The sequence below is a fragment of the Selaginella moellendorffii genome, unplaced genomic scaffold (assembly GCF_000143415.4).
Source record: "Selaginella moellendorffii unplaced genomic scaffold, v1.0 SELMOscaffold_16, whole genome shotgun sequence".
Taxonomy (NCBI): domain Eukaryota; kingdom Viridiplantae; phylum Streptophyta; class Lycopodiopsida; order Selaginellales; family Selaginellaceae; genus Selaginella; species Selaginella moellendorffii.
This window is the reverse complement of record NW_003314277.1, coordinates 1874898-1899660: the sequence shown is the minus strand read 5'-3', so window position 1 is coordinate 1899660 and position 24763 is coordinate 1874898. Positions and strand designations below refer to the sequence as shown.

At 43.7% G+C, this 24763-nt stretch overlaps 6 protein-coding genes and 1 pseudogene across 7 annotated transcripts; 5 read left to right on the top strand and 2 right to left on the bottom strand.

The window, feature by feature from the left end:
* Positions 1 to 29: 29 nt before the first annotated feature.
* LOC112346599 lies at positions 30 to 4723 on the top strand (annotated as a pseudogene).
* Positions 4724 to 5522: 799 nt separating this feature from the next.
* LOC9642560 (calcium/calmodulin-regulated receptor-like kinase 1) lies at positions 5523 to 7417 on the top strand. The gene is made up of 7 exons (XM_024676127.1): positions 5523 to 5861; positions 5933 to 6086; positions 6163 to 6289; positions 6346 to 6425; positions 6495 to 6566; positions 6633 to 6836; positions 6908 to 7417. The coding sequence occupies exons 1-7, from the start codon at positions 5551 to 5553 to the stop codon at positions 7331 to 7333; spliced, it is 1374 nt and encodes a 457-aa protein (XP_024531895.1). The 5' UTR covers positions 5523 to 5550; the 3' UTR covers positions 7334 to 7417.
* Positions 7418 to 7755: 338 nt separating this feature from the next.
* LOC9642088 (aspartic proteinase-like protein 2) lies at positions 7756 to 10161 on the top strand. The gene is made up of 10 exons (XM_002971277.2): positions 7756 to 8234; positions 8315 to 8444; positions 8522 to 8769; positions 8854 to 9081; positions 9132 to 9294; positions 9351 to 9424; positions 9501 to 9594; positions 9666 to 9759; positions 9810 to 9881; positions 9932 to 10161. Exons 1-10 carry the CDS (start codon positions 7945 to 7947, stop codon positions 10063 to 10065), a joined length of 1527 nt encoding a protein of 508 aa, XP_002971323.2. The 5' UTR covers positions 7756 to 7944; the 3' UTR covers positions 10066 to 10161.
* Positions 10162 to 10199: 38 nt separating this feature from the next.
* On the bottom strand, positions 10200 to 11537 carry LOC9642559 (vesicle-associated protein 1-2). Its single transcript, XM_002971088.2, has 8 exons — positions 11478 to 11537; positions 11356 to 11421; positions 11226 to 11296; positions 11052 to 11133; positions 10870 to 10982; positions 10638 to 10796; positions 10452 to 10571; positions 10200 to 10386 (listed from the first exon to the last, which is right to left on the bottom strand). Exons 2-8 carry the CDS (start codon positions 11399 to 11401, stop codon positions 10270 to 10272), a joined length of 708 nt encoding a protein of 235 aa, XP_002971134.1. The 5' UTR covers positions 11402 to 11421; positions 11478 to 11537; the 3' UTR covers positions 10200 to 10269.
* Positions 11538 to 11600: 63 nt separating this feature from the next.
* On the top strand, positions 11601 to 13734 carry LOC9642558 (zinc finger CCCH domain-containing protein 45). The gene is made up of 10 exons (XM_024675965.1): positions 11601 to 11893; positions 12129 to 12171; positions 12231 to 12267; positions 12323 to 12453; positions 12509 to 12760; positions 12811 to 12887; positions 12936 to 13191; positions 13263 to 13307; positions 13369 to 13436; positions 13492 to 13734. Exons 1-10 carry the CDS (start codon positions 11673 to 11675, stop codon positions 13607 to 13609), a joined length of 1248 nt encoding a protein of 415 aa, XP_024531733.1. The 5' UTR covers positions 11601 to 11672; the 3' UTR covers positions 13610 to 13734.
* Positions 13735 to 13778: 44 nt separating this feature from the next.
* Positions 13779 to 15342, top strand: LOC9642087 (GDSL esterase/lipase At5g03810). The gene is made up of 6 exons (XM_002971275.2): positions 13779 to 13868; positions 13941 to 13961; positions 14036 to 14303; positions 14357 to 14478; positions 14529 to 14759; positions 14825 to 15342. The coding sequence occupies exons 1-6, from the start codon at positions 13794 to 13796 to the stop codon at positions 15296 to 15298; spliced, it is 1191 nt and encodes a 396-aa protein (XP_002971321.2). The 5' UTR covers positions 13779 to 13793; the 3' UTR covers positions 15299 to 15342.
* A 6935-nt stretch (positions 15343 to 22277) lies between these two features.
* On the bottom strand, positions 22278 to 24717 carry LOC9642557 (BRCA1-associated protein). 2 transcript variants are annotated; one of them, XM_024675972.1, is made up of 12 exons: positions 24429 to 24717; positions 24233 to 24348; positions 24051 to 24162; positions 23882 to 23996; positions 23711 to 23808; positions 23549 to 23655; positions 23257 to 23497; positions 23151 to 23204; positions 22939 to 23091; positions 22824 to 22888; positions 22720 to 22774; positions 22278 to 22653 (listed from the first exon to the last, which is right to left on the bottom strand). In XM_024675972.1, the coding sequence occupies exons 1-12, from the start codon at positions 24600 to 24602 to the stop codon at positions 22519 to 22521; spliced, it is 1425 nt and encodes a 474-aa protein (XP_024531740.1). In that variant the 5' UTR covers positions 24603 to 24717; the 3' UTR covers positions 22278 to 22518. The 2 variants fall into 2 exon arrangements, with proteins under 2 accessions (XP_024531740.1, XP_002971132.1); XM_002971086.2 differs by having other exon boundaries at positions 24051 to 24159.
* Between the last annotated feature and the right edge of the window lie 46 nt (positions 24718 to 24763).

The window sequence follows — 24763 nt, the reverse complement described above, 5'->3', positions numbered from 1 at the left end:
TTTAGGGTTTTAGTTCTAGCTAGCTTGCTATGTTGACGCAAACGTGGAGGGGCGAGGATCAGGGTGTCGCGGGTGTGATCTCGCGCATCAAGCTCGTCAATTTCTTATGCCACAGCAATCTTTCAATCGATCTCGGTGACAATGTCAATTTCTTGACGGGGCAAAATGGAAGTAAGAGCGAGATTTTAGATTGGATTTGAGTTTTCCCCATTGTTTTTGTTTTCTCAGGCGGCAAGAGCGCCATTCTGGCCGCGCTGTGCATCGCCTTTGGGAGCAAGGCCCGTGGGAAGGATTTTATCAAAATTGGATCAAAGTAAGCAAAGTCCCCCTTTTTTTTTTCTGGACTAGCATTGTTTCTGTTCCAGGTCTGCTTTGGTAGTGGTAGAGTTAAAAAATGAAGGGTCAGATGCTTATAAGCCAAATCTGTATGGCAAGACGATAGTGATTGAGCGGAGAATCACTGCTGGAAGCAACACTATTGTCTTGAAAAATCACCGAGGTTGGTTTTCTACCGTGCGAGGGATTTACTTCTTTTGTATTGTGTATTCCAGGTGAGAAACTTTCTTCAAACAAGCAGGATTTGTGAGATGTGATCGACCATTTCAGTGTAAGCTAAGATTGTATTTTTAAAATTTTCTACTTTCCTACTGTCACCTTTTTTTTGTAGATTGATGCGGAAAACCCGTGTGTGATTATGTCTCAAGACATGAGTCGAGATTTTCTGAGTGCTGGTAGCGAGAAAGAGAAATTCAAGGTAACAATAGCTTTCGTTTCCAAGCTGAAGGTGGTCTGACATATGCTTATGCTGTAGTTTTACTTCAAGGCAACTCTTTTGGAGAAAGTCTCGAAATTGCTGGACATGAACGTGAAGACTATTCAAGTGTGTCGTGATTGCCTTCAAAAGGACAGGAAATCTTTTGAAGTGCTCGAACGGGATCTGGTGAAGATAGAAGAGAAACTTCTCCATGCGGAACAAGTGGATGAACTTGCTGAAGAAGTTCGCACCTTGCGAAAGAGATTGGCTTGGGCTGTAGTTTATGAGACAGACAAGAAACTCGAAGACATCCAAGCGTTTGTAAGAGAACTCGAGCAGCTTATACTTCTAGCTGAAGAGGACATCGAGATGCAAACAGTGAGCAGTTTGGTCTTTTATTTGTTGGATGTCTGAGGTTTTTGCATTGCAGCAATTACTTGCAGAGACGCGACTTTCTCTTTCCCACCTAGAAGAAAACGTCTCTGATCTTGTAGCAAGGAAAGACAGAGCTGAGGAGACACGTACAAAACTCATGGAAGAGCTAGCTGAGGTGAAGTCCTTAAATTTTAGTTCAACGTATTTGATGTTGTAGTACAGATTTCAGTTGAGGAAGCGCAGCTGAAAGGGGGTGTTGAGAACAAGGAAAGTGTCTTGCATGCAAAACGAATTAGAAAGCAGTCTTTGGAGCAGCATGTCCAGGAGATGGAAGAGAATTTCGTACGATGTTCCCAGGTAGGAAATGGGTTCTTGCTGGAAGTGCTTTCTTATAGTGTTTTCAGGAGGAGGAAACACAATGGCATGCATCCTTTCAAGCTACGCAAAGCGATGTGAATCATTTGAGAGATCAACTTGAAAGGTATTTTATGCAACATGTCCATCTATGAGACTCTGGTAGTCAAGTGTAGGCAACGAGAAGAGGAAGCGAATTTACGAAAGAGATGGGAAGAACTTGAGGCCGCAATTGCAAGCATGAACAACGAGGTACATTTGCTTTGCATTTCGTTGTCAGTGCTGTGGATTTCTTTGATTTAGATGGGTGACAAGCGTCGGGAAATGCATGATTTGGAGGGACATATCAAGAGCCTTTCATCTCAACAACGAAACAGGGTATGCATTAATCTCGAACTGTTTTCTAAAGGGTGATTCCCTTTCGCTTTCGTAGATTCACGCGTTCGGTGGAGAAAAAGTGACATATCTTCTGCAAGCTATTGAAAGGAATCAGAGCTTATTCACAAGACCACCTGTCGGCCCAATCGGGGCCCATCTCGTAAGTTTCCTCTTGTATTTCTTCTAACTCCTTTTTCTTTTCCATTCAAGGCTTTGATTGGAGGGAGTGCATGGGCAATAGCTGTGGAAGTCGCGATAGGAAGGTTGATGGAAGCTTTTATAGTGAACACTCACGAAGATTGTTTGGTTCTTTGCGGGCTTGCTCATCAATGCGGTTTACATCAGCTCCTAATTATAATTTACAACTTTGACATTCCACCGTGAGTATGATATATGTCTGTGCTCCTTACTAAACCCCGTGGTCCTTTCTCTTCCAAGGCTAAACCTTCCACACTGGAGCCTTCCCGATCATAACTTAGTGACTGTAATGTCGATCTTGGAAGCTGGCTGCACCACAGTCACGAATGTGCTGATCGATCATGTAAGTAGCTTCGGACGAGAAAATTGTGCATGACTGTCTTTGATGTAGGGAGGCATGGAACGACAGGTTTTGGTGGAGAATTATGCTGAAGCTGCAAGGCTAGCTGATTCTCGTCGGACTAACGTGAAAGAGATTTTTCAGAAAGACGGAGTAAAATGGTATACTTCTTTTCTGGTGTTGGCATGTTTTGTAATTCTGTTCGGTTACAGGATTTTCAGAGCTGGTGCTCAGACTGTACTTCCAAAAAATCGGAGTTTGCGAGGTGGTCGTCTACAAAACGATAATGGAGCAAATATTTGTCAATTCCGCGGTGACGTATCTCGACTAACAGCGGAGATAATTTCGATTGAAGCTCAGAAGAGAAATGCCGAGGATGCGATCCGAGAGATCAGGCGTGACCTTGACAGTTTTGCGGTGATCGTTGTTTCACTGATTGCGATTGTCTTCTTAACTATCCTATGTAAATTGTGCAGACGAAGCAAAGAGATACTCAGCGTCTTCTTTCCACTAAAGAGTTTTGTCTTCGTGACTTGAGGAGTCAGGCTGAGGTAGCTGCACGAGGAGCCATGCCAAACATTGGAGAGCTTGAAGACAATATACTCGTAAGCTACAGATATTGAATCGGTCAAGATTTACCTTCTCAATTTTCCAGGTTACGGAAGCTGAAGCCTTGGAACTGGAACGGGAGATTAGAGAACTCCGACTTAAACACGCCGCTGCTCGAGAAAGAAAAGAGCTTTCCTCGTCTCGACTTGATTCCTTTGAAGGTAGTTTACAATCTTGTTTCCAACCAGTGCGTGAAAAAAGCTGCTATTTCCTCCAGATTCGGTTAGAGATGATGTAAAAGCTCTCGAAAATTCTGCGTCTGAGCTGCGGGCTTTGCTGGACAAGGCAGTAGATGTTTGTCAAGTAAGGACTGCATGATCAATGCTTCTCTAACTCTTCTTGCAGAGGTTGGAGGCCTTGAAATGTAATCTAAAGGACAGTCACCAAGCGGTGAATGATGCGAAAGAGAATGCGGCAAAGCTGCAAGAAATTAGGCAGGTGAGTAGCATACCAGTTTCGTTTCGAAGCTAATGTTCTTCTAATCAAAATCTGTAGGAAGACGCTTGCAAAGCTTTGGGGATTTGCAGTGAAGAGGAGTTGCAAGAAATTGGAGGTGTTACCGACACAAGGAAGCGACTTCAAGCTCGTTACAACGCTCTTACTAGTCGATCAGTGCGAGAGTAATTGTCACCAATGCACTGTCGTTTCAACGCTTTTGCAAACTTTGCCTTTTGTTTCTCTAGGAGTAACGTATCAGTGGATGAGCTTCAGCATCAGAGGCGCAAATTGATAAAGCAAATCTCGAGTAGGAAGCGGAAGAATTCTCAACTAGAGGAAAAAGTCGATGTAAGGCAAATTGCTTGGTCATTCTCACCGAGCGAGCTTACCCTGAAGTTTTTTCGTTTATATTGACAGGATATAGCGACGCGGCACAAGAAACGGTGCGAGAAGTTTGAGGCGAGCTCTAGCCTTCTGAAAAAACAACTTCAATGGGAGTAAGAATTTGAAATGCGAAGCGTTGATGGAGTTGATCATGTATGACATGTTTGCTGCAGATTCAATGGTCATCTCAGGAGAAATCTTTTCCACGGTCGCGTTCAAGTGGATTACGAATCGAAGACGCTTAAACTAGAGGTGGATCATGTTCTTCTTTTTTCTTTTTTTCCTCCCTTGACTTCTTACCAGGTTTGTGTGCCACATGACTCTAGCTCTGTCAAGGACATGCGGTCTCTATCAGGTAAAAGTTTTTTCGTCTCGTCGTGTTGATCTCACAGTTTTCTACAATCGCCACAGGGGGAGAGAGATCCTTTTGCACACTGAGCTTTGCACTAGCTCTACACGGAATGACAAACGCGTCGTTTCGTGCGATGGACGAGTTCGATGTGTTTATGGTGAGAACTCTCTCGTCTTCTTGGCTGCGTTTTCTTACAGCCCTCTTGACTTCCAGGACGATGTTTCGCGAAAAAGCAGCTTGGAAACGCTCGCAGCATTTGCGATCGAGCAAGGCTCCCAGTGGATATTTATCACACCCAACGATATCAAGTACGAGAGTTTTATATGCTTTGGAACTTGCTAATCCATTGGATTTAAGCAGTTTATTGCGAGCTCATCCTAAACTCAAGATAATGGAGCTGCCATCACCGCGTCCAGTCGCGCGAGACTAGTAAAAATTTCTAAAGGAAACTCTTCTCGACTTCTAACAAAACATTTGTAAGTATGCTTCGTTCCTAAAGATTATATTATAGAGGTAAATATTTCTATCTCGACTTCTAACAAATTTTTTGGAAGCATGTCCCACTTGAGGCTATATTATAGAGATTAGTGTGTATAGATTTAATCACAAGTGGACCACGGAAGGCCTTTCTAGCAACAAGGCTTACGTGCAAAGCATTAACGTGGACAGGCTTGACGACGTGGAAGGAAATAAAAACAAGCAAAACATGGTCAATGGTCTCGACCACGAGACCTGGTATATTCCCCGCTCCATGAAGAGGATGTATTCAAAGCTTCTGCTTGGGCTGCGAGCTCGTGTGGTTTTGGCATTTTGGATGGATCTTTCTTAGCGCCTGGCAGGGATCAAGATTGGCGCGATCGCGATCGCGATCGCAAGGCTTGGCGCCCGATCGTGATTTTCGGATTTTCTGCCAGTGCCGTGGAGCAGAGTAGCGCAGGGATCGGTCAGGCAGTCAGTCGCTCTTCTTTGGATCGAGGCCGAGCGCAGCGCGAGTAGCGATTGTTTCTCGTCCTCGCGGCAGTAAATGCGTCGCTCGTAACGCTTGGCGATCCATTTACTGCTGGAGTCGGCTCCAATCGCTGGCTAGGGTTTGAGCAAGATCTCCTGCGAGCTCGAAATTCTTGTTCTTGGTAATCATCCAGCTCGAAATATCGGCTCCATAGCGAGAATCGCGAATTTCCTCGCTGGTAACAGTGATCTAGGATGAGGCGCCGGCTCAAGGGAAAGGTCAGTGCCGGGTTCTCTGAAAGTGCTCGAGACCCGGTCTGAGTAGTCGCGGTCTTGGATTCCGGCTGCCACATTCTAATTGCACTCCATCGATCTTTATTCTCCATGATCATGGCGTAGCTCGATCATAGGAAGCGAAGGATGGATGGAGCTCTGGGATTGATACTTGGCATCTCAATTGGCCTAGGAATTGGGCTGCTCCTCGCCTGCGCGGTGTTTCTTTGCATCCGGGCGAACAGGCGGAGGATCGAGAGGAGGAATTGGAGCGAGAGGAGCACGGTGGTGCTGCCCATCCGTGTGAATGGCGTCGACTCCAGCTCGGTGATATCCGATTCGTCGACTGCGCCGCAAGCTCTAGCTTCCAAGGAGGCTGGCCTGTTTACTTCGTGGTTGGGTGGAAGAGGAAAACGCTTCACTGCCATCAATGCTGGGATCACAAGATTTTCATACAGGTATGGAGAGGAAAGGAGAGATTGACTTTAGTTTTTCTTCCAAGTTTCGCTAAGTTGTCGCTCTCTTTCAGGGAGTTGCAAAAGGCCACTAACAATTTTACGACGCTGTTGGGCCAGGGAGCGTTTGGCCCAGTGTACAGAGCAACGCAGCCTTCCGGGGTTGTGTTGGCCGTCAAGGTTTTGGCGTCAAACTCCAAACAAGGCGAGAGGGAGTTTGAGACTGAGGTAAGATTGACACACTTCTAGCAAGCTTAGTGTGATGGTTTTTTCCTGGTTTTGTTTTCTCGCTTGGACCAACCAGGTGATCCTTATGGGACGATTGCATCACAGAAATCTAGTGAATCTGGTGGGATATTGTACCGAGCGAGAGCACAGGATGCTTGTGTACGAGTACATGAGCAATGGCAGCCTTGCAGACCTTTTGAGCAGTGAGTGTGAAGTTTTTTCTTTCTAGTTTTCAATGACCCTTCGCCTTCCCTTGCAGGCAAGGAGCCCCTGAAGTGGGACTGGAGAGTTCGGATCTCCCAAGATATTGCCAGAGGGATCGAGTACTTGCACGACGGGGTAAGTGATTTCTATCATATATCTTTGATTTGCCCTTGTACGCTAGTTTTCTTATTCTAACTCTCTCAGGCAGTACCGCCCGTGATCCACCGGGATATAAAATCCGCAAACGTTTTGCTGGATTACTCAATGCGAGCGCGCGTAAGCGAGGTGTTTTTTCTTTGATGACAGCGACTTAACAAAAAAAAAACTCTCGCGTTCCTCCAGGTTGCTGATTTTGGACTCTCGAAAGAGCTAAGTGACGACGTCGCCGTATCGGGCTTCAGGGGGACCTTCGGCTATATCGATCCGCAATTCATTGCCACGAAGACATTCACGGAGAAGAGCGACGTGTACAGCTTTGGCGTCCTGCTGTTCGAGATCATCACGGGACGAAGTCCACAACAAGGACTCATGGACTACGTCCAGTTGGTACGAGCACCAAACTCACTTAAACTTCTTCGCCGGTTGCTCACACGACATTCTCTTCAACGCTCTTGCAGGCAGCGATGGACAGCGACAGTGTGGGCTGGACGGAGCTGGCCGACATCCGGCTGGACGGGAAGTGTAACTTGGACGAAGTGGCGGCCATGGCCTCGATCGCCCACTCGTGCTTGGAGCCTCTCCCGTCCAAGCGACCAAGGATGCGAGAGGTCGCACAGAGCCTCCAGCTGATCGGTAAGAAGCGATTGCTCGTAACAACAGATCCAATGCAGCCGCGAGACCAAGCTCTCGATCATCAACGCCACCAAGATCATGGTCCGCAAGATCATCGTCACCAAGTTCCCTACGGTGCTCATCGCGGTCACCAGCAGCAGCTAAAACTGGAAGCCGGTGTAAATGGAAATGGGCTTCCCAGAGGTGAATGGAGTAAACCATTCCACCAACAAGAGCACGAACCAACAGACCAACAACAACGACAACAATAACGAAAAGAACTTCCTACTGTAAGATAAAAAAAAATGCTTTGGGGTGAGAGAGGCTCGAACTCTCGACCTCAGGATTTCCCAGAAGCTATGAGACCTACGCGCTAGCCAGCTGCGCCACCACCCCTTAGCGATAATGTCCTATGATTAGGACGTAATCTTTTTTGCTGGCGAAGGATGACACTATAAATTACGTACGCAAAAGTCGAGCTATAAAACACGCGTCTTTCTACTTGTCAGTCATGCCGTACTTCCACGAAAGAAAACCAAATAGAAGGAGAATATGCTAGCATGCCGGGAGAATATGCTTCCCGCGTCTATAGATCGCGTCAGCTGCGGGATTGAATGGTGGCCGTCCACGTGTCTTTTGCCCTGGATAAAAGTTTGGGGGTTAAGCGTTTATATTTGAAAATCGTTTAATCGGGAGTTTGTAGCTAGGACGCATCGCGCCGGCGGCAGCAACGCTGCTAGGTCAGGGCGCGGGGCTGCTAGGACGCCGGCATTTCTTCCCTGTGGATTCCTTGCGCCAGGGTTGTTCTCGCTTCGATAGATCCGCAGGGTTTGGTTTTCTTCCAGGATTCGATTCTCCTTTTCTTCTCGTCTATCGATCGGCGATGGAGCTGAGGAGCAGCGGCTGCCCCGGATTATGGACGCGGATTTTGGTGCTGTGCTCGCTCCTCGCGATTGTTTGCGGTGAGGCTCCCGCCGGCGCGGGAATTTTGCGGCTCACACATAGGTATTCCGACCGGGAAGGATCGAGCAGGGAGAGGGATGGGGGCGGCGGAGGGATGAGCAAGGAGCATTTCCAGCTGCTGCTGGATCACGACCGCGGGCGCAGGGGTCGATTCCTCGCCGAGGGGGTGGACTTTTCTCTCGGAGGCACCGCCGATCCTCTCTCCGGAGGGTAAGTTCTTCTTCACTGGGTTTTCTAATTTAGCAGCGCTAGAATTTTGACCGGTTTTTTAAATCCTCTTCCATTCCCAGGCTTTACTTCACGCAAGTCGGTCTTGGAAATCCCGTAAAGCACTACATTGTCCAAGTCGACACCGGCAGCGATGTCTTGTGGGTGAATTGTAGGCCGTGCTCGGGATGCCCACGAAAAAGTGCGCTCAACGTAAGTGGTCCTCGCACTTTTTCTTCTTCGCTCTTTTGTTTCCATCTTTATCTTCTTACAAGGACTTGTGCGTCTAGATACCTTTGACGATGTATGATCCTCGAGAGTCATCGACGACGTCTTTGGTTTCGTGCTCCGATCCTCTGTGCGTGAGAGGGCGGCGATTTGCCGAAGCTCAGTGCTCGCAAACCACCAACAATTGTGAGTATATATTTTCTTACGGGGACGGGAGCACGTCCGAGGGGTATTACGTGCGGGACGCGATGCAGTACAACGTTATTAGTAGCAATGGATTGGCAAACACAACGTCGCAAGTCCTGTTCGGGTAACTCTTCTCTTTTTCCTCTGCTTTTTTTTGGCTGCAACTGTCTCGTTTTGTTTCTCATGGTTTTCAGTGCTCTCCAAACAGGTGTAGCATCAGGCAAACAGGCGATCTCTCGACGTCGCAGCAGGCTGTTGATGGGATAATCGGGTTTGGCCAGCTTGAGCTATCCGTGCCAAATCAATTAGCGGCTCAGCAAAACATTCCTCGAGTGTTCTCACACTGTTTGGAGGGGGAGAAACGGGGAGGAGGCATTCTTGTCATTGGCGGCATCGCGGAACCTGGAATGACTTACACGCCTCTCGTTCCGGATTCGTAAGTTAGCACGATTGTTACTTCTTCCAAATTAATTCTTCCATCCCCAGGGTCCATTACAACGTCGTTTTACGTGGGATATCGGTGAACTCCAACAGGCTACCCATTGACGCAGAGGATTTCTCATCAACGAACGATACTGGAGTGATCATGGATAGTGGAACTACTCTTGCGTATTTCCCTAGCGGTGCTTACAACGTCTTCGTCCAGGCAGTAAGTCCTGATAAACTTCACCGGTGTAGTTCATGGCTAACAATTCTATCACCCAGATTCGAGAGGCAACCTCTGCAACCCCGGTTCGTGTCCAAGGAATGGATACTCAATGCTTTCTCGTGTCCGGAAGGTACTGCAATCACGTTCAATAGTTGAAAGTAACACTTGTCTCTCACTCTATTTTTCTACTCAAATTCTTGATTCAGATTGAGCGACTTGTTTCCAAATGTCACTTTGAATTTCGAAGGAGGAGCCATGGAGTTGCAACCAGACAACTATCTTATGTGGGGAGGAACTGCAGTAAGCTACTTTCCTTTTGGAAAAGCTAGATAGATGGATAGACTAAATCTCTTTTCTTTCCACGCACGCAGCCGACTGGAACAACGGACGTGTGGTGCATTGGGTGGCAATCATCGAGCTCCTCGGCTGGGCCCAAGGACGGAAGCCAGCTTACAATCCTAGGAGGTGTGATGTTATTTCTCGATTGTCGCAAGCGCTAATGTTTCTCTTCCCAGATATCGTGTTGAAAGATAAGCTCGTCGTCTACGATCTGGACAACTCGCGCATTGGCTGGATGAGTTACAACTGTAAGTTTTTGTTTTTTTACTTGGCTCTTTACTCACACGCCAGAGATCAGGCTCGGACGAAGTAAAAGTTGCTGGTCATGCGGTCATAGCCTCGCATCTCGACTCCAACGCCGCCATTTCGACAAAACCATCCAGAGTTGTGATATTCTTACTTGTTTTCATCCTCTCGGTGTGTATACATTGATTTCTCTTTGGGAAAAAGCATACACAGGCACCATACAATGGAGAGAATGTTTCTCCCATTTTGGTACATTTGTAAAAGCAAGTGATTGATTGATTTCTAAACGAGAAAAAAATATGATTTTTTTTACCATGCTATGGAGTAAAAGTTTTGACATTCACTCGACTTACATCCGATCAAAACTTATTACAATAGAAGATTGCTTCCTTAGGAACTAATGAGGTAGCCAATGAGTATGCCTAACAAGCCGACTAGAAAGATGAGCCACAAAGAGAAGCCGGCGGCTGGGCCATTTCTTTCCTTCAAGCTCGATGCTTTGCTAGCCTGCAGCTCAAAAGCGCGGGATGAACAAGAGCACGCAATCACAAAACTTAAAAAAGAGGGCTCACCAATTCCTGCTGCAGCCGTTGCGAGAGCTGGACGGCCGAGTCGCGCTCTTTCCTGATCGCGAAGAGCTCCTGGTTCACTTTGGCGAGATTTGCCTCGAGCTGCGAGGTGTCCTTCGTTGCCTGGGACGCACAAGACTAGACTTTAGTTGTGGTCGAAGGAAAGAATGTCAAGGAGAGTGAGCTTACAGTTTGTTGGAACAAAGTGGAGTCACCGTTTTGCATCGCTTTCGGTGAGACGCCCTCTTCCTCGGGCGATTCGGCAACGGGCGACGGGGGTTGAGGAGGAGACGTCAACACCACCCGCAACTTCGTGTCGTGGATATCGTGCCCGCTATCCTTGTTGAACTTTGCACAGGGAAAATCGGTACCAAAGAAAACAAATGAGGGGACGAAGGCAAATCGACTAACAGCAAAGTACCATCTCAGGGACGTCTTTCACGGTTGTCTCGGCTGGAACCACAATGGTTTGCACCAGGAACTTGTCCTTGCATTGCATGTCTAGCGGTGCTTCCTTTTGTGCTTGCATTGTCACTGCGAAGGCAAAACACAGGGAAGAGAAGATGATCAATCCACAAAGTAGCCTTTAGAATAAATTTATACCTGTGACATCCGTGCTTCCTCGTGCCGGGACAATGCCGGTGTTTGGGCGCACGCAGTACTTCTTCGGTGAGGTAGTTTTCACCTAGAAAAACCAAAGAAGATAGATTCAAGAACGATCCAGCGAGCGAGCGAAGAACAAAAAAAAAAGAGAGAGAGAAAAAAAAAACTCGAGACCTTAAAGGCGATAGAATCATCGGTATTGTTGACGAGCCGCAAGGAACACGAGATTTGCTTCTTCAGCTCAACTGCGGCACACAGGCATTTCGCAAATCAGTGATCCATTGCAATGGAAACGAGCGCTTACATGGAAATCTCAGCTCCCCGGGCTGTATGCTCACGCGCTCTGTCATTGCGACCCGACGATTACCCCCTATCCCATGGATTTCCGCGAGATGAGAGGAGGGAGATCGAATACCAAGATCATACCTAGCGCCTGGAGCTGCGCGTCGCCCCAGATCCTCTCGGCGCACAGTCCAAACCCGCGCTTACCCTAGCTAGTTTTGTGAGACACGGGGTATATTCACGGAATTTATGCTAATAGTGATCTAGGGTTCCGGGTTTAGGGCACTGGTGGGCGATCTCGCCAATTTGGAAAGAATTGTGGCGCCTGGGCGCCTGTGGATGATCGCGGGGGGACGAGGTGCTGAATTAATGGGGGTTTCGCCCAGGAATGGCTCTGGATCGATCAAATTGCCGGATTTGCCATTGGAGCGGCAATCTTCGCGGCGGAAGGGCGTGGAGAAGAGCATCCTGGACGATATTATGGGCGATCCCGACGATTTCAAGGAGCTCGTGGATCCGGAGGAGGATGGAGGGCGATGGGAGGACACGGTGAAAGAGGCGTAAGTGAAATATCTTCTTGGCTTAGCTATTAACGTAGGAAGTTTTTTGTTGTCATTGTACATGGCGTAGAGTACAGAGGTTTGTTTTTTGTTCCAGAGTCCTCGACTGTGATTCCCGGGCAGATTTTTTTTTTTATATGATGATCACTGCTGCTATTGATCCTCTTGGTGTCTTAGTAGTTTTGGTTTTGATTTCTAATTCCTTTCGAATTCATTTTTGAGGTGCTCCTTTCAGCCTTGATGCCGAGAATTTGACTGAAGCGCCTGCTCCATTGGAGGTAACTGCCAGAGCAAAGATTTGCGTATCCTTTACTGAAGTTTGAGTTTTACGTGCAAGGTGAAACGCTCCAAGAACCAAGGATCAGAGCGTAGAGGTGAGACCTTCTTATATCAGTATCCACCTTACGTTTTCCTTCTTGGTTTTCTCAGGTTCTAAATCACATGGTACCAGATATTTCATAATTAAAAGCTTAAACCACCAGAATCTCTCCAAATCTGTTGAAAGAGGAGTTTGGGCTACACCAGCGGTGAACGAAGACATTTTGAATGAAGCATTTCAGGTAGCTACAAAGTTCTTTTGTGTGTGTAGCTCTGACTTTTTTTCTTTCTTTTTAGACTTCAGAACGTGTTGTTTTAGTGTTCAGCGTGAACATGAGTGGTTACTTCCAAGGCTATGCCGAAATGACATCTCGGCCCGGTCGACGAAAGGACAACCTTTGGAATGACGCCAACGATGGCTCCAGTCCATGGGGCGGTGTTTTTTCGGTGGACTGGCTAAAGTTGCATGATCTCCCATTTCAGGAAACCTCGCATCTTAAAAATCCTCTCGATGATAATAAGCCCGTAAAAATCAGCAAGGATTGTCAGGTATCTGTGTCTCTTATGTTCCCACGTCATTGTCATTCTCTTTTTCTTAGGAACTTCCTCGAGAAGTTGGGGAGTCGCTTTGTGCTTTGATCGATGAAGGAGCACAACGAGATGGACATGCAAAGAGGTTTTGTCGATTAGCTTGTCTGGCGTTTGCTAACCTTAGAAAACACAGGAAAAAGCCGGATGAAGACGCTATTGGAACTAAAAGATTACGTGGAGACGGTGGACAGAATGGCAAGACTGAAAGATCTTCTCAGAAAATTGAAAAGCACACCTCGGACAAGCAGAAAGCACCGGAGAGAATTACCCCAGACAAAGACAAGGACAGAGAGCGAGACAAGCGATCAGAGAAGGACAGAGCAACGAGTAAGGAAAGGGATCGTGATCTTCGAAAGAACAGGCTGCCAGAGGAAGATTTACTCAACATGGTAAGCGTCACACTTTACGTTTTCTAGTGCTTTTTCTTCAAACACATCACTGAGACATTTTGTTTGCGTAGACGTACGAGGAGTACCTTCGAAGGCACAACCGAACCTATCAACAGGTACATGAGTATTTTGTGATGATTAAGACCACAATCCTAAACTAATGTGTACTTCTTTCAGTTTGGTCGTCCCGCAGCTCCTTATGTCGGACCGTGGATGGGTCCGGCTGGCCCTGGAATGCCTGATCCGTATGCATACGCCCTTCGTGATACTCGTGACTTACATCTGTAAACTGTTTTTCAGGTACGCAATGGCCGCTTGGTATGAACGGCGGCCCGAACCGTTCTATGGGATTCCCCCAGTTCCTTACGGAGGCATGCATCCGTTTGATCCCACAAAATGGCGTGGCCATCCGCGCTAGGTGCGGAGCTGCTTTTTTTTCTTTCAAGTTCTTTCGCGTCAACATTCATCTGTGGCTCGAGGACAATTGTAGCTGTAAGAAGATTGTATTCCAGTTTTAACGCTGACGACTATTTTTTTTTTTTTCATCTTGGGTGGATCACCCTGTGTGTGTTTCATAGCTTGCAGGTGGACTGTGAGAGTCCATGCTGCTTCATGGCAACTGTACAAATCGTGCAAGAAATTATAAAGTTTGTTCGCTGTTTCTCCTTTATTACAAGGTTGGTGGATGAGTTTGTGTCAGAGATCGCGATTTTATATTTTTCCATGACGCTTTTATGGCTCGGGTCAAGCATGGGCAGCGTTGCATTCTGGTACTTTGATTACACTCCTGACTTAAGCTTCATTTATCAGTGTCCACGTTCTAACGAGTCTTGATTGTATATAGGTGGATGCTGTGGAGAATGCCGGAGAAGCAGAGCGCAGTATGAAGCTCTGGAGGTGGCTTGTTTTGAGCTATTTTTTTCTCGTGGGTGATGCGAGCAAGGTTCCAGCTCTCTTTGTGTTTGGAGACTCAACGGTTGACACGGGTAATCTCAAGCAGCGGTCTTCGCTCTCGTTGCTGATGACCAACAGGCTTCCATATGGAAGGGACTTTGTTCCTCCTGGACCGACTGGACGAGCGTCCAACGGCAAGCTTTCAACCGACTTCCTTGGTAAGTGACGAACATATGTTTCGCTTCTTTAACCGTGGAATTCCGCACTGCAGCTGAGTTTCTAGAGCTCCCTTCGCCAGCCAACGGCTTTGAGGAACAAACGTCGGGAATCTTTCGCGGGCGAAATTTTGCTGCCGGTGGTTCTGGATATCTGAATGGCACTGGAGCCTTGTTCGTAAGCTCAAGTTTCCAACTTATGCATTTACCTTTTCTTCTTCTTCTCAGAGAACGATCCCACTCTCCACGCAGCTCGACGCGTTCGAAAAGCTCGTGAAATCCACAGCTCAGTCTCTAGGAACGAAAGCAGCTTCGGAGCTTCTGGCCAAGTCCCTGTTCGTCGTAAGCACCGGAAACAACGACATGTTCGACTACATCTACAACATCCGGACCAGGTTCGACTACGACCCGGAGTCGTACAACAAGCTCGTGCTCTCGAAAGCTCTCCCGCAACTCGAGGTATACAGCACAGACATCTATCTCTCTCGGCTCTCAAGAGCATTCTAACTTCAGAGCTTTTGCAGCGTCTCTACACCTTAGGCGCTCGCAAGATGGTCGTCCTCTCCGTAGGCCCTCTCGGGTGCACGCCGGCGGTGCTCACACTCTACGACTCCACGGGCGAGTGCATGAGAGCCGTAAACGATCAAGTGGCGAGCTTCAACTCGGCCTTGAAGGCGTCGCTCGCGTCCCTGGCATCAAAGCTCCCGGCGCTCCACGCCATGTATGGAAACGCCTACGACTTGCTGCTGGACGCGGTGGAGCAGCCATCAAAGTATGGATTCAAGTATGGCAACGTTGCGTGCTGCGGGCTGGGGAGATTTGGAGGCTCGTCCGCGTGTAGCAACCTCACCAACGTTTGCTCCTCGGCGGACGAGCACGTCTTTTGGGACCTCGTCCATCCCACCCAAGAAATGTATAGGCTGGTGTCGGACTCGCTCGTCTCGGGGCCACCTTCCATGGCCAGTCCGCTCAATATTAGCCAGTTGATCGCCCTCTAGTATTGTAAATATTTCTATATATTAGATTAAAGCTAAAAGTTAAATTGGATACAAAAAAAAAATATTTATATTGTTAATAGAAAAGAAATATAAATTTAACAAAGAAAGTTTAAATATTTCTATATATTAGATTAAATTAGACATATATTAAAAGTTATGTTTTGCTCACATCTTTTATGCTAGTATATCTTAGACAAGCTTTCTCGGAGACATCTTGTCCCAAAGGTGTTGCTCCAGAGACCTTTGGCTATAGACCAGAATATGGTCCACAAAGAAGCGTGTTTGAGCATGAGCTAGAGTTCGTCTTCCACCATCTTATTGCGGAAGATGCTCGCTATGGAACCGTGATGGTAAAATCACCAGGAGGAATCCGAGGTATGTCTCGCTGCATCCCAACCTTGGGCAATTGCCAGGAGTGCCTAACAGATATGAAGGATTTCATGGAAAAAACCGCTCCATTGTCACTGGGAGCGAACTTTTGCTCTCCGGCTAGCTTGTGCTACTTGCGCTATGAGATGTATGATTTCTTCTAAGTTCTCTTCTGTTTAGCTTGTTTGATCGAGAACACACTGGCGGACAGCAGCAACAACAATTAGCAGGTGCTCACAATCGTGGCGACGCTATCGCCACCAGGGACTGCCGGCATCTAAGAATTTCTAACTAGAAACACCAGTTCATGATCGTTTCCGAACTTTGGACCTAAGCGTACAGATGGAAAACCGTAATTATTAATATATCTGATCCGCCTTGCATTTTTGCATCCATCGGTCTTACGCTTCATAGTCCGTGAGAACCTCTGAACAGCATATAGATAGACAGATAGATTTAAAATGTAATTTGCAGCAAGCTCTTGAATAAAGAACAAAGAGTTTCGAAGACCAAGAAGAGGAAATCGAGAGAGCCATTTAAAAGATCCAAGAGCCGATTCGGAAAGCCGAGGAGAACAAAGGTTTCCTCGAGCAGGTGTTTCCATGCTTTCAAAGAGATGAACGGAAAAACCAATGAAGGACAAGGTATCGTTGGCTTGAAGAGAAGTACGTTCAGACTCTCTTGCAGGCAAACACTGCTGATCAAGGAGTGAAATGATAGAATTTGGGATCTGGAAGAGCTAAAGTATCTCCGTGAATTCAAGGTAGCACGGAGGATGATTTAGTATACTCCTTAGCGGTACCTAAAAAATCTAGCAAAGAAATTAGTGGGAAAAACTTCACGCTGAAACTCTTATGTTGTTCTAACTGAATCCCCAGGTTTACAATTATAATTATAATAGTTATCTTAAATATTTTTAATTCATTATAAAAATCAGATAAGTGGATAATGACTCATAAAACTTTTGATTTATTAAATAGTTCTTATTGCAAATTTACAGCACAACCTTCCATATAGAATTCAATAATTTTTATATTTATTGAATTTTCCTGAAACTATAACTTTTTAAGATATGGGAGTAAACTTGAGAATTATTAAGCTAAATCCTAATTATTTTATTTCCTTTAGTTTGGGATTAATAACTTCAATTATTGCAATTACTCCAATGCTATATCCAAATTCGAGGCAGGCCATGTGATAAAATATTTAAATTATATACAAAAGTACTTATATGACATACTATAATTTTTTTCTCTTTATATTAACTATAAAATTGCTCTATGTTAGTAGAAATATAATAAAATATATAGTAGAATGCCTTACTTAATTTTATATTTTAATTTTAGTTATTTTTTAATAACTAGTTTCATTCTCTATATTTAGTGGACAGAAATTTTTAATAGTAATGTGAATTTCTGATTTTTACCATTGGAAAATTAAATATTTTATATTTTTAAGTGTATATTTAATAAGATCTGAAGAATTAAATTTTAAAATAAATAGCTATTATTTCTTTTATTAGTAATTTACTGCAAATTGCATGCAGTAACATTAATACGTGGTTTTTATTAATAATTATGCTAATTTAATTAATTATTATTAAATAAATAAAACTAAATTAAATTGCTAGGTATACAGAGACACTTATATCTTCAATTATCATATGCCAAAAATAATCTTATGACAATTCTAAACTTATATTAATTAGTGACTTTATTTTATACCCGATAATGAAACTTTTGAATAATTATGTAATTGCATCTCTCTAAATAATAGTTATTATGAATGCTTCTAAATAATGTTACCATTTAATCACTAAATAATTTTTTTACAATATGAGTGCTTTTATAGTTGGACTTTATTCTTTTATATTTAACTGTGTTTATAAAAAATTATTTATAAGGTAATGTAAAATATATTTTTTATTTTTTTATAAAAATCATTAAAATTGTAAAATTGTGTTTAGATCAAAAGTTAGAATACATATAAACTATTAGGATAAAAAAGAATATATTCTAAAAGTTTATAAATCATAAATATAAAATTGGTAGAATATCTTAAAATACTCAAACATATTTAAAATTTAAATCTATAGGGTTTTTGGAAGCAATAAAGAAAGTCAAAATTTCTCTCTCTAATAGAATCAAACACTACAATTTCTTTTAATTTAATTGCAAAAATCAATTATAAAACCAAATGTTTAGAGTTTAGGGTTAATATAAAAAACCTTTTCCACATATCTCATTGACACAATGGCAAAAGTTATAAGAATTAATGCTTGTTTTTAGAAGGAGTAAAACATGATCTTTTAGCTAAACTAAAGGGCAAATGAGATTTTTTGCCTTTTTCAAGTAATTTTTTTGACCCAGTAGTAATTACTTAAGGTGATTGTGGATCTCAATAGAGAAGAGATTGAGTTTTTGAAAAGTAAATTTAATTATGGTGATAGAAAAAAGAACAAATTTATTATTTAATGTGTGTAGTTGCAAGGTTATGTTCCATTAAACATTTATGTACAGGCTGCATAAATTTTACTAAACCACTGATAACTTATTTCATTTCATTAATATCAATGTAACAATTATATTTTGGGACTAAAAAGCTGTCCACTTTTCAATAGAATTTATATTGTTTTTATGTAGACACCTAATGGAACATAGCTTTTGAACCATGTACATTGGACAATAACATTATTTTCTTTTCTATCACCATGGACAAATTTACCCTTCAAAAACTCAATCTCTTCTTTATTGACTTAATCAATTAATGCTAAGTTGAAGAACTTGCTTGAAGAAAGTAAAAAATTTCATTTGCTTCCTCAATTTGGCTAGAAGACCATGTTTTGTTCCTCTAAGAACATTTAGTCAACACATTTCATCCTTAAAATATTCCAAAATAATTTTTGTTAAAACTATTTTATATCCCAACATTTTTTTAAAAATTAATAAGTTCATATTCTCCATTGTTCAAAAATGTCATGACTCCACCTTAATATCTGGTGAAGAATTTGAATCCATTATATAAATCCATTATATAAGAGTGAAGAGTTTCAAAGACCAAGAAAAGGAAATTAAGAAAGGCACTTCCTTGAAACTGCAAATGATGCTAGATAGGAGAAAGCATTCCTTGAGTAGGTGTTTCCTTGCTTTTAAGGCGCGGAAGTTTAATATATCGTCGTGTAGATGAACAAATGCCTCTAGAAAAACCAAAAGGAATGGAGGACAAAATATTGTCAGCTAGATGAGACGTACATCTTTTGTTTAGCGAACAAGCCATAATTACACTCTCTCTTGCAGCCAAGCACTGTTGATCAAGGAGTGAGACAGCAAAAATTCAGGATCTGAAAGAGCAAGTAAGGCTTCTTTCTCGTCTCGCAAGCTTTTCTCTTATGACTTTAAGGTGTACACCTTCTTGCAGGTCCGAGATTTCATGGTGTTCATAGAAGGATAATTTCTAAGCACAGTGAGATGCAACAAGTAGTGTTCTTGTGGGCGACTCAAGCTCTGAGAAATGCAAGGCAGCTTAAAATAGGCGAAAAAGATAAAAGCCTTTGGTGTGTAATGTAAGAGATCACACCAACTTCTAGGAACTAGGAATAAATAATAATCAACCAAGTTTGATTCCATATCATTAGCTGAGTTGAGGGTTACCCTCAGAATTCCTCAAGTCTCCCAGGCACTCCTTGCAATCACTCAAGGTTGGTATGCATTGGGACATCATTTACAATCAGATGGTTGAATACGAAGTCTAGCTCATGTTTCCTAGTGAATGGTTATTCGGAAAATATATGTGAGAATATTCAAATTCTAATTACGGTATCGCTGGCTGCCACGGCCAAACATCAGGCTGCCAGAGATCCTTTCTGTAATTCCCAGAGCATTCCGCTGGTTATCTGAGGAAGGACTGCGAGGAGCTTGCCGAGTGGGAGACTGGTAGTGACGCCGGACACAGCGTTATTGTCTACTGCTGGCTCCATCAAGTCCGTTTGGAACTTCGAGCGCAACAATCGAGCAGCCTTGTGCCGCGTGAACTCGAAGAGGCAGCAAAATTGCTGAGAAAGAATGCTGGTGCCACTGTCGTTGCATTCGGACCTGTGAAGTCCAGAGTGAGATAACACGAGAGCAGCAAACTAGAAACTTTGGAACGAAGCGAGAGAGTATTTCACTTACTTCCAGAGCTTTAATTCCCCTCAGTACGAGCCATGAGTCGAATGATGAGGCAGCTAGACCCCAGCCAGCAACAATTCCTGCCGGCACTACTCACGTACTCGGATGGTCTAACGAGTGCATATCCGCTCCTACAAAAGAAGAAGAAAAGAATTAAGAACTCTAACACTAATCAAATGACAACCTGCATTAGCAGCTTGAGCTGGACGAGAGTAGCACAGGGATTGTCCACGAAATAGGAGAACAGCCATACTTCTTGCATAACTTCGAAATCACTGGAACGTCCGCAACTGTAACCAACGGATTTGAGAAGGTTTCCACGAACACTGCAATGCGGCCACTGGCGGCGGCCGTAGCAGCAGCGTAGAGCTCAGAGAGAGTTGCGTCGAGTCTCACGTCTTCCAGACCTGTCAAAGTCATCGACTAACAAGTCGTAAGTTCTTACGCATCGATCACGAGGAACGACCATATCTTGCACGCTCCCATTCCCGACCTTCCAGCGTTGCAACTGCGTCTCCTAGCTCCTTGGTGCCTGGAGACACGTACCTCCTATAAGCGTAATCCGCAAAAGCCAGGCACAGCGCCTCGCTTTCCCGAATGGCAGCAAAGGTAGAGACCATCACTTTGTCGGGCTGCCAAGGATAAGCTCGTGGTGCATGCAGCATCAAATTGAAGCTCACCTGGATTCAAAATGTAAAATCAAGGTATGCTTCACTCGAAACCACACATATGGAACCTGATCACGGTGCTCCAGCAGCTGTTTGGAAAGTGCAAGAGGAACATAAGCTCTCGGTCATGTTCCTCAAGCGGTGTTGCAAGGTCAGAAAGTTCTGATTAATTCCCAACAAACGAAACAGACAATTACCTCATGTTCCACAACTGTGGATCATATTCACGAGATCCCTTTGCTATACAGGACCATTTCTTCAAGTCGCACAAGTAAATCCTACAAAACATCTTTGTGTCCTTTGTGTTCCATATAAAAGAGTGGACATTTGTCACTTTGAGTTTCGTGTAAAAAAATCTTGAATGCCTTCTCCGGTTACGCTTTGTCGTTTGGCTTCTGCTCTCAAAGCATCTGGGTCGCCAATCTTCAACGGGAAGTGAAAGCGATCAATAAGTTACACAGTCTTTACCTTATTCCACACAGAAAGTCGTTGGACATCTAGCTCAGCGAGAAAGGCTAACCTTCTTCTACCTGTAACATGCAGGATCAAAGACGAATTGCTGGTCTCTTCTAGCGACGAAATGCAGCAGCCTAATGAATAAAGTTAAGAACACAAACACCACAAATTTACAAGTTGTGTCAGAAGCTTTTCACCCACAAGCATTCCTTTCCATTTGGGGAATAGAACACTTTAACAGTGAAAAACTGCTCACACAAAGCATACCTCGTGTGCTTTTGCTCTTTGGCTAAAGATGTCAAGAAGTGGTCATAGACTCAACCAGATGCTTTTTCTAAGCTTCACAATGGAATCCACAATATTAAATAGCAAAATAAACCACATGATTTGCGGATTTGGATAATCTAGCAACCCAGATGCGGACGGACGATGTGCCAAGGAGATCCTCTTCTTGGAGAAGAATACCACAATGTAATGATCTTGCAATAAACCCTAAAGAAAATAAAATATGCTAAGATATTTTTTATATTGTCTTATGTTTCTCTTTTATCAAACCATCTTGGTGACCATCAATTTTAAATTTTTATTTGTTTCGTCTGTTTCTAACTTCCTTGTACTTCTTAGAGCTTGAGTTGCCCACAAGGACACTACCTTATTGCATCTTAATGTGGTTAGAAATTGTCTTCTGTTATGCTTTTATGAACACCACAAAATCTCGAACTTGTAAAGAAGTGCAAACTTTAAAGTTATAAGAGAAAAACTTGTGAGATGAGAAATGAGATTCAAGTAATCATTAGAGATCCACTTAATCACTATGAGTGATTTTATAATTTAACTTTATTCTTTTATATTTAACAGTATGTAAAAATATATTTTATTTGTCTATAATATAATGTAAAATTAATTTTCTTTTATAAAACTCATTTAAAGTGTTAAAATGTTTTTAGGTCGAAAGTTATAAACTATTAGGAAAAAATAATATACTCTAAAACTTTATAAATTATAAATTAAAAAATTGGTAAAATATCTTAAAATATTCAAGCATATTTTAAAACTAGAATTTATAAATTTTTGGCAGCAAAAAGAGAAAGTCACAAGTTCTCTCTCTCAATTTTTACTTTACACCAAAACAAGAAAAACACAATCTACTAATTAACAAACAACAAAAAGCATGAAATCAAGAATTCAATTTCTTTTAGATTTTGCATATGTAGCTTGAAATTTAATTGCAAGAATCAACCATAAAACCAAATGTTTAGGGTTTAGGGTTAATATAAAAGATCTTAAGCTATGGTAATTAAAATTTAAATATTCTCACAGTTACATTTTTCCAAATAAGGAAACATGAGCTGGACTTAGTATTCAACCATCTAATTGCAGATGATGTCCAGATCCATGCCAACTTTGGCTGATTGCAAGGAGTGCTTGGGAGACTTGAGGAATTCTAAGGGTAACCTCAACTCAGCTGATGATATCAAATCAAACTTGGTCGGTCATTATCTATTCCTACAGAGTTCTGAGTTCCTAGAAGTTGGGTGTGATCATTACACACCAAAGCCTTTTATCTCTTTCGCCTGTTTCGAGCCACCTTGAGCTTCTCAGAGCTTGAGTCACCCACAAGGACGCTACCTTGTTGCATCTCACTGTGCTTAGAAATCGTCCTCTGTGCTTCTATGAACACCATGAAATCTCGAACCTGCAAGGAGGTGCACACCTTAAAGTCACGAGAGAAAAAGCTTGTGAGACGAGAAAGAAGCCTTACTTGCTCTTCCAGATCCCGAATTTTGTTGTCCCGCTCCTTGATCAGCAGTGCTTGGCTGCAAGAGAGAGCATAGTTATGGCTTGTTCGCTAAACAAAAAACGTACTTCTCTTCTAGCTGACGATACTTTGTCCTCCATTCCTCTTGGTTTTTCCGGAGGCATTCGTTCATCTGCACGACGATATGTTAGAGACTTCCACACCTTGAAAGCAAGGAAACACCTGCTCGAGGAATGCTTTCTCCTCCTCTGCTTTCCGGATTGTATCTTGCATCGTTTGCAGTTTCAAGGAAATGCCTCTCTCGATTTCCTTTTCTCGGTCTTTGAAACTTTTCGCTCTTTCTTCTAGAGCTTGAGCCATTAAAAGTTCATGATGCTGCGAAACAAGATACATAAATTACCGAACTGCCAGAATCTATATGAATGAATAATTACCTGTCGCTGGCTTTCCATCTGTACGCTTAGGAGGTGCTCGTAATCGTACTTCGCCTGCAAGGTTCAACAAAGAAATTAGTCGAAAACTTCATGCTGATACTCTTACTGCATCGATTTTGCTCCGACTGATAGCTTCAGCAAAATCCATCCCGCCGCTGCACTCGCAACTGGCATTTGCGTCTTGACACGGAGCATTAAGCTCCACCAGCTTTCCATCAGTCTTGGATTGGATCAATCTGTGAACGTAGTTGTCTCCCACGTAGTCCCATACCCGCTGCGTTTCTAGTTCAAGTGAGTAACAATGTTGAGTTTCTCTCCAATGGTTTATAGCATGGCCCTCCTCGTATCTATGACAGAAAAATGACATTCGAGCGCAGGGACTCTATAAAACATCGTACCTTCCGCAACCAACAAAGCCACATATAACACAGATCCAAAGATTGTCTGCAGTGGAGCAAACGGAGCACGTCGAGTTTTCGTATTTCTCTTGACAGTATCGACAAACCTGCAATGAATGCAAGCATTAAAATATTTGCGTTCATAAGTTGATCAAGTCATACCGGACATGTAGAATCGGTCCACTTGGAAATGCAAGATGTGTGGAACGAGTGATTGCAAACAGTCGTTAAGATTCCGCTAACATGTTGATCCAGTCTCTCTGCCAAGAGAACGAACGTGACGCAATTTCAGGATAAAACTACATGAAAAAAGGAGAGCGAGTCATCACTCACCTAGGCAGACAGCGCAGCTTGGAAGTTCAGTCAGCCCCGAAGGAGCAGAGGATGCATCCCCGCCGGAAGAAGTGTATTGAACATCAGCTACAAAAAGAACATGACAAATTTGTTCCTGGAGAAGAAGAAATTCAAGTCATGCGCCATCGATTTTATTTCTATCTCTCACCTGAAGTGATGAAAATGGTCGCCCGTTGAAATGCCTGAAGAACTCATCGGCAGAGATCTGATCCTCAAACTTCATCACAACACTGTATCTGTCCTTGCTTGTCTCGTTCCTGCTCACCAAAGAGAAAAAAAAAAAAAACCGAAAATTTTCATTAAGTCAGTGACTAGAACTTGTGACACTACCTGACGATCCGCATCTCTTTGATGCTTTGAAAGAACGAGCCCGTGAACTGACAAAGGTCAGCGCCAGTCATGAGGCTAGGCACTGCAAGGATACACAGTTGCTCATTTCTACCACTCTGTGCGTAGTCACACGGAAATTATAGAAAGAGTCCCACGAAGCTCTAGAATCTCGTGGAAAATTTCACCAAAAACTCACCGGCAATGCTCCGATCGCTCCTGGCTGGGCTGCCGTGTTGCGGAAGAGATGCATTTCGCCGCGTGTAGTCTCCACTCTGGGATTCCCGGAAGAAAACCTCAGGGTCTCGATCCAATCCGGCAACTCCGACGGCACCGAGTGATCCCCTATCTCGTGAACCTTGACGCTAAACATTGTGGCGATCGGCGCGCCAAGAGCCCTGGAAATCAAGGCGCTAGCACAAGCCCTGGAAATATTTGATTCGCGCGCGAGCTCCCAAGAACCCTAGAAATCCTGGCAAAGCCCCCAAGTGCTCGTCAAAGAATTCGAACCCTAAACCGGATTTAAAGAAAAGT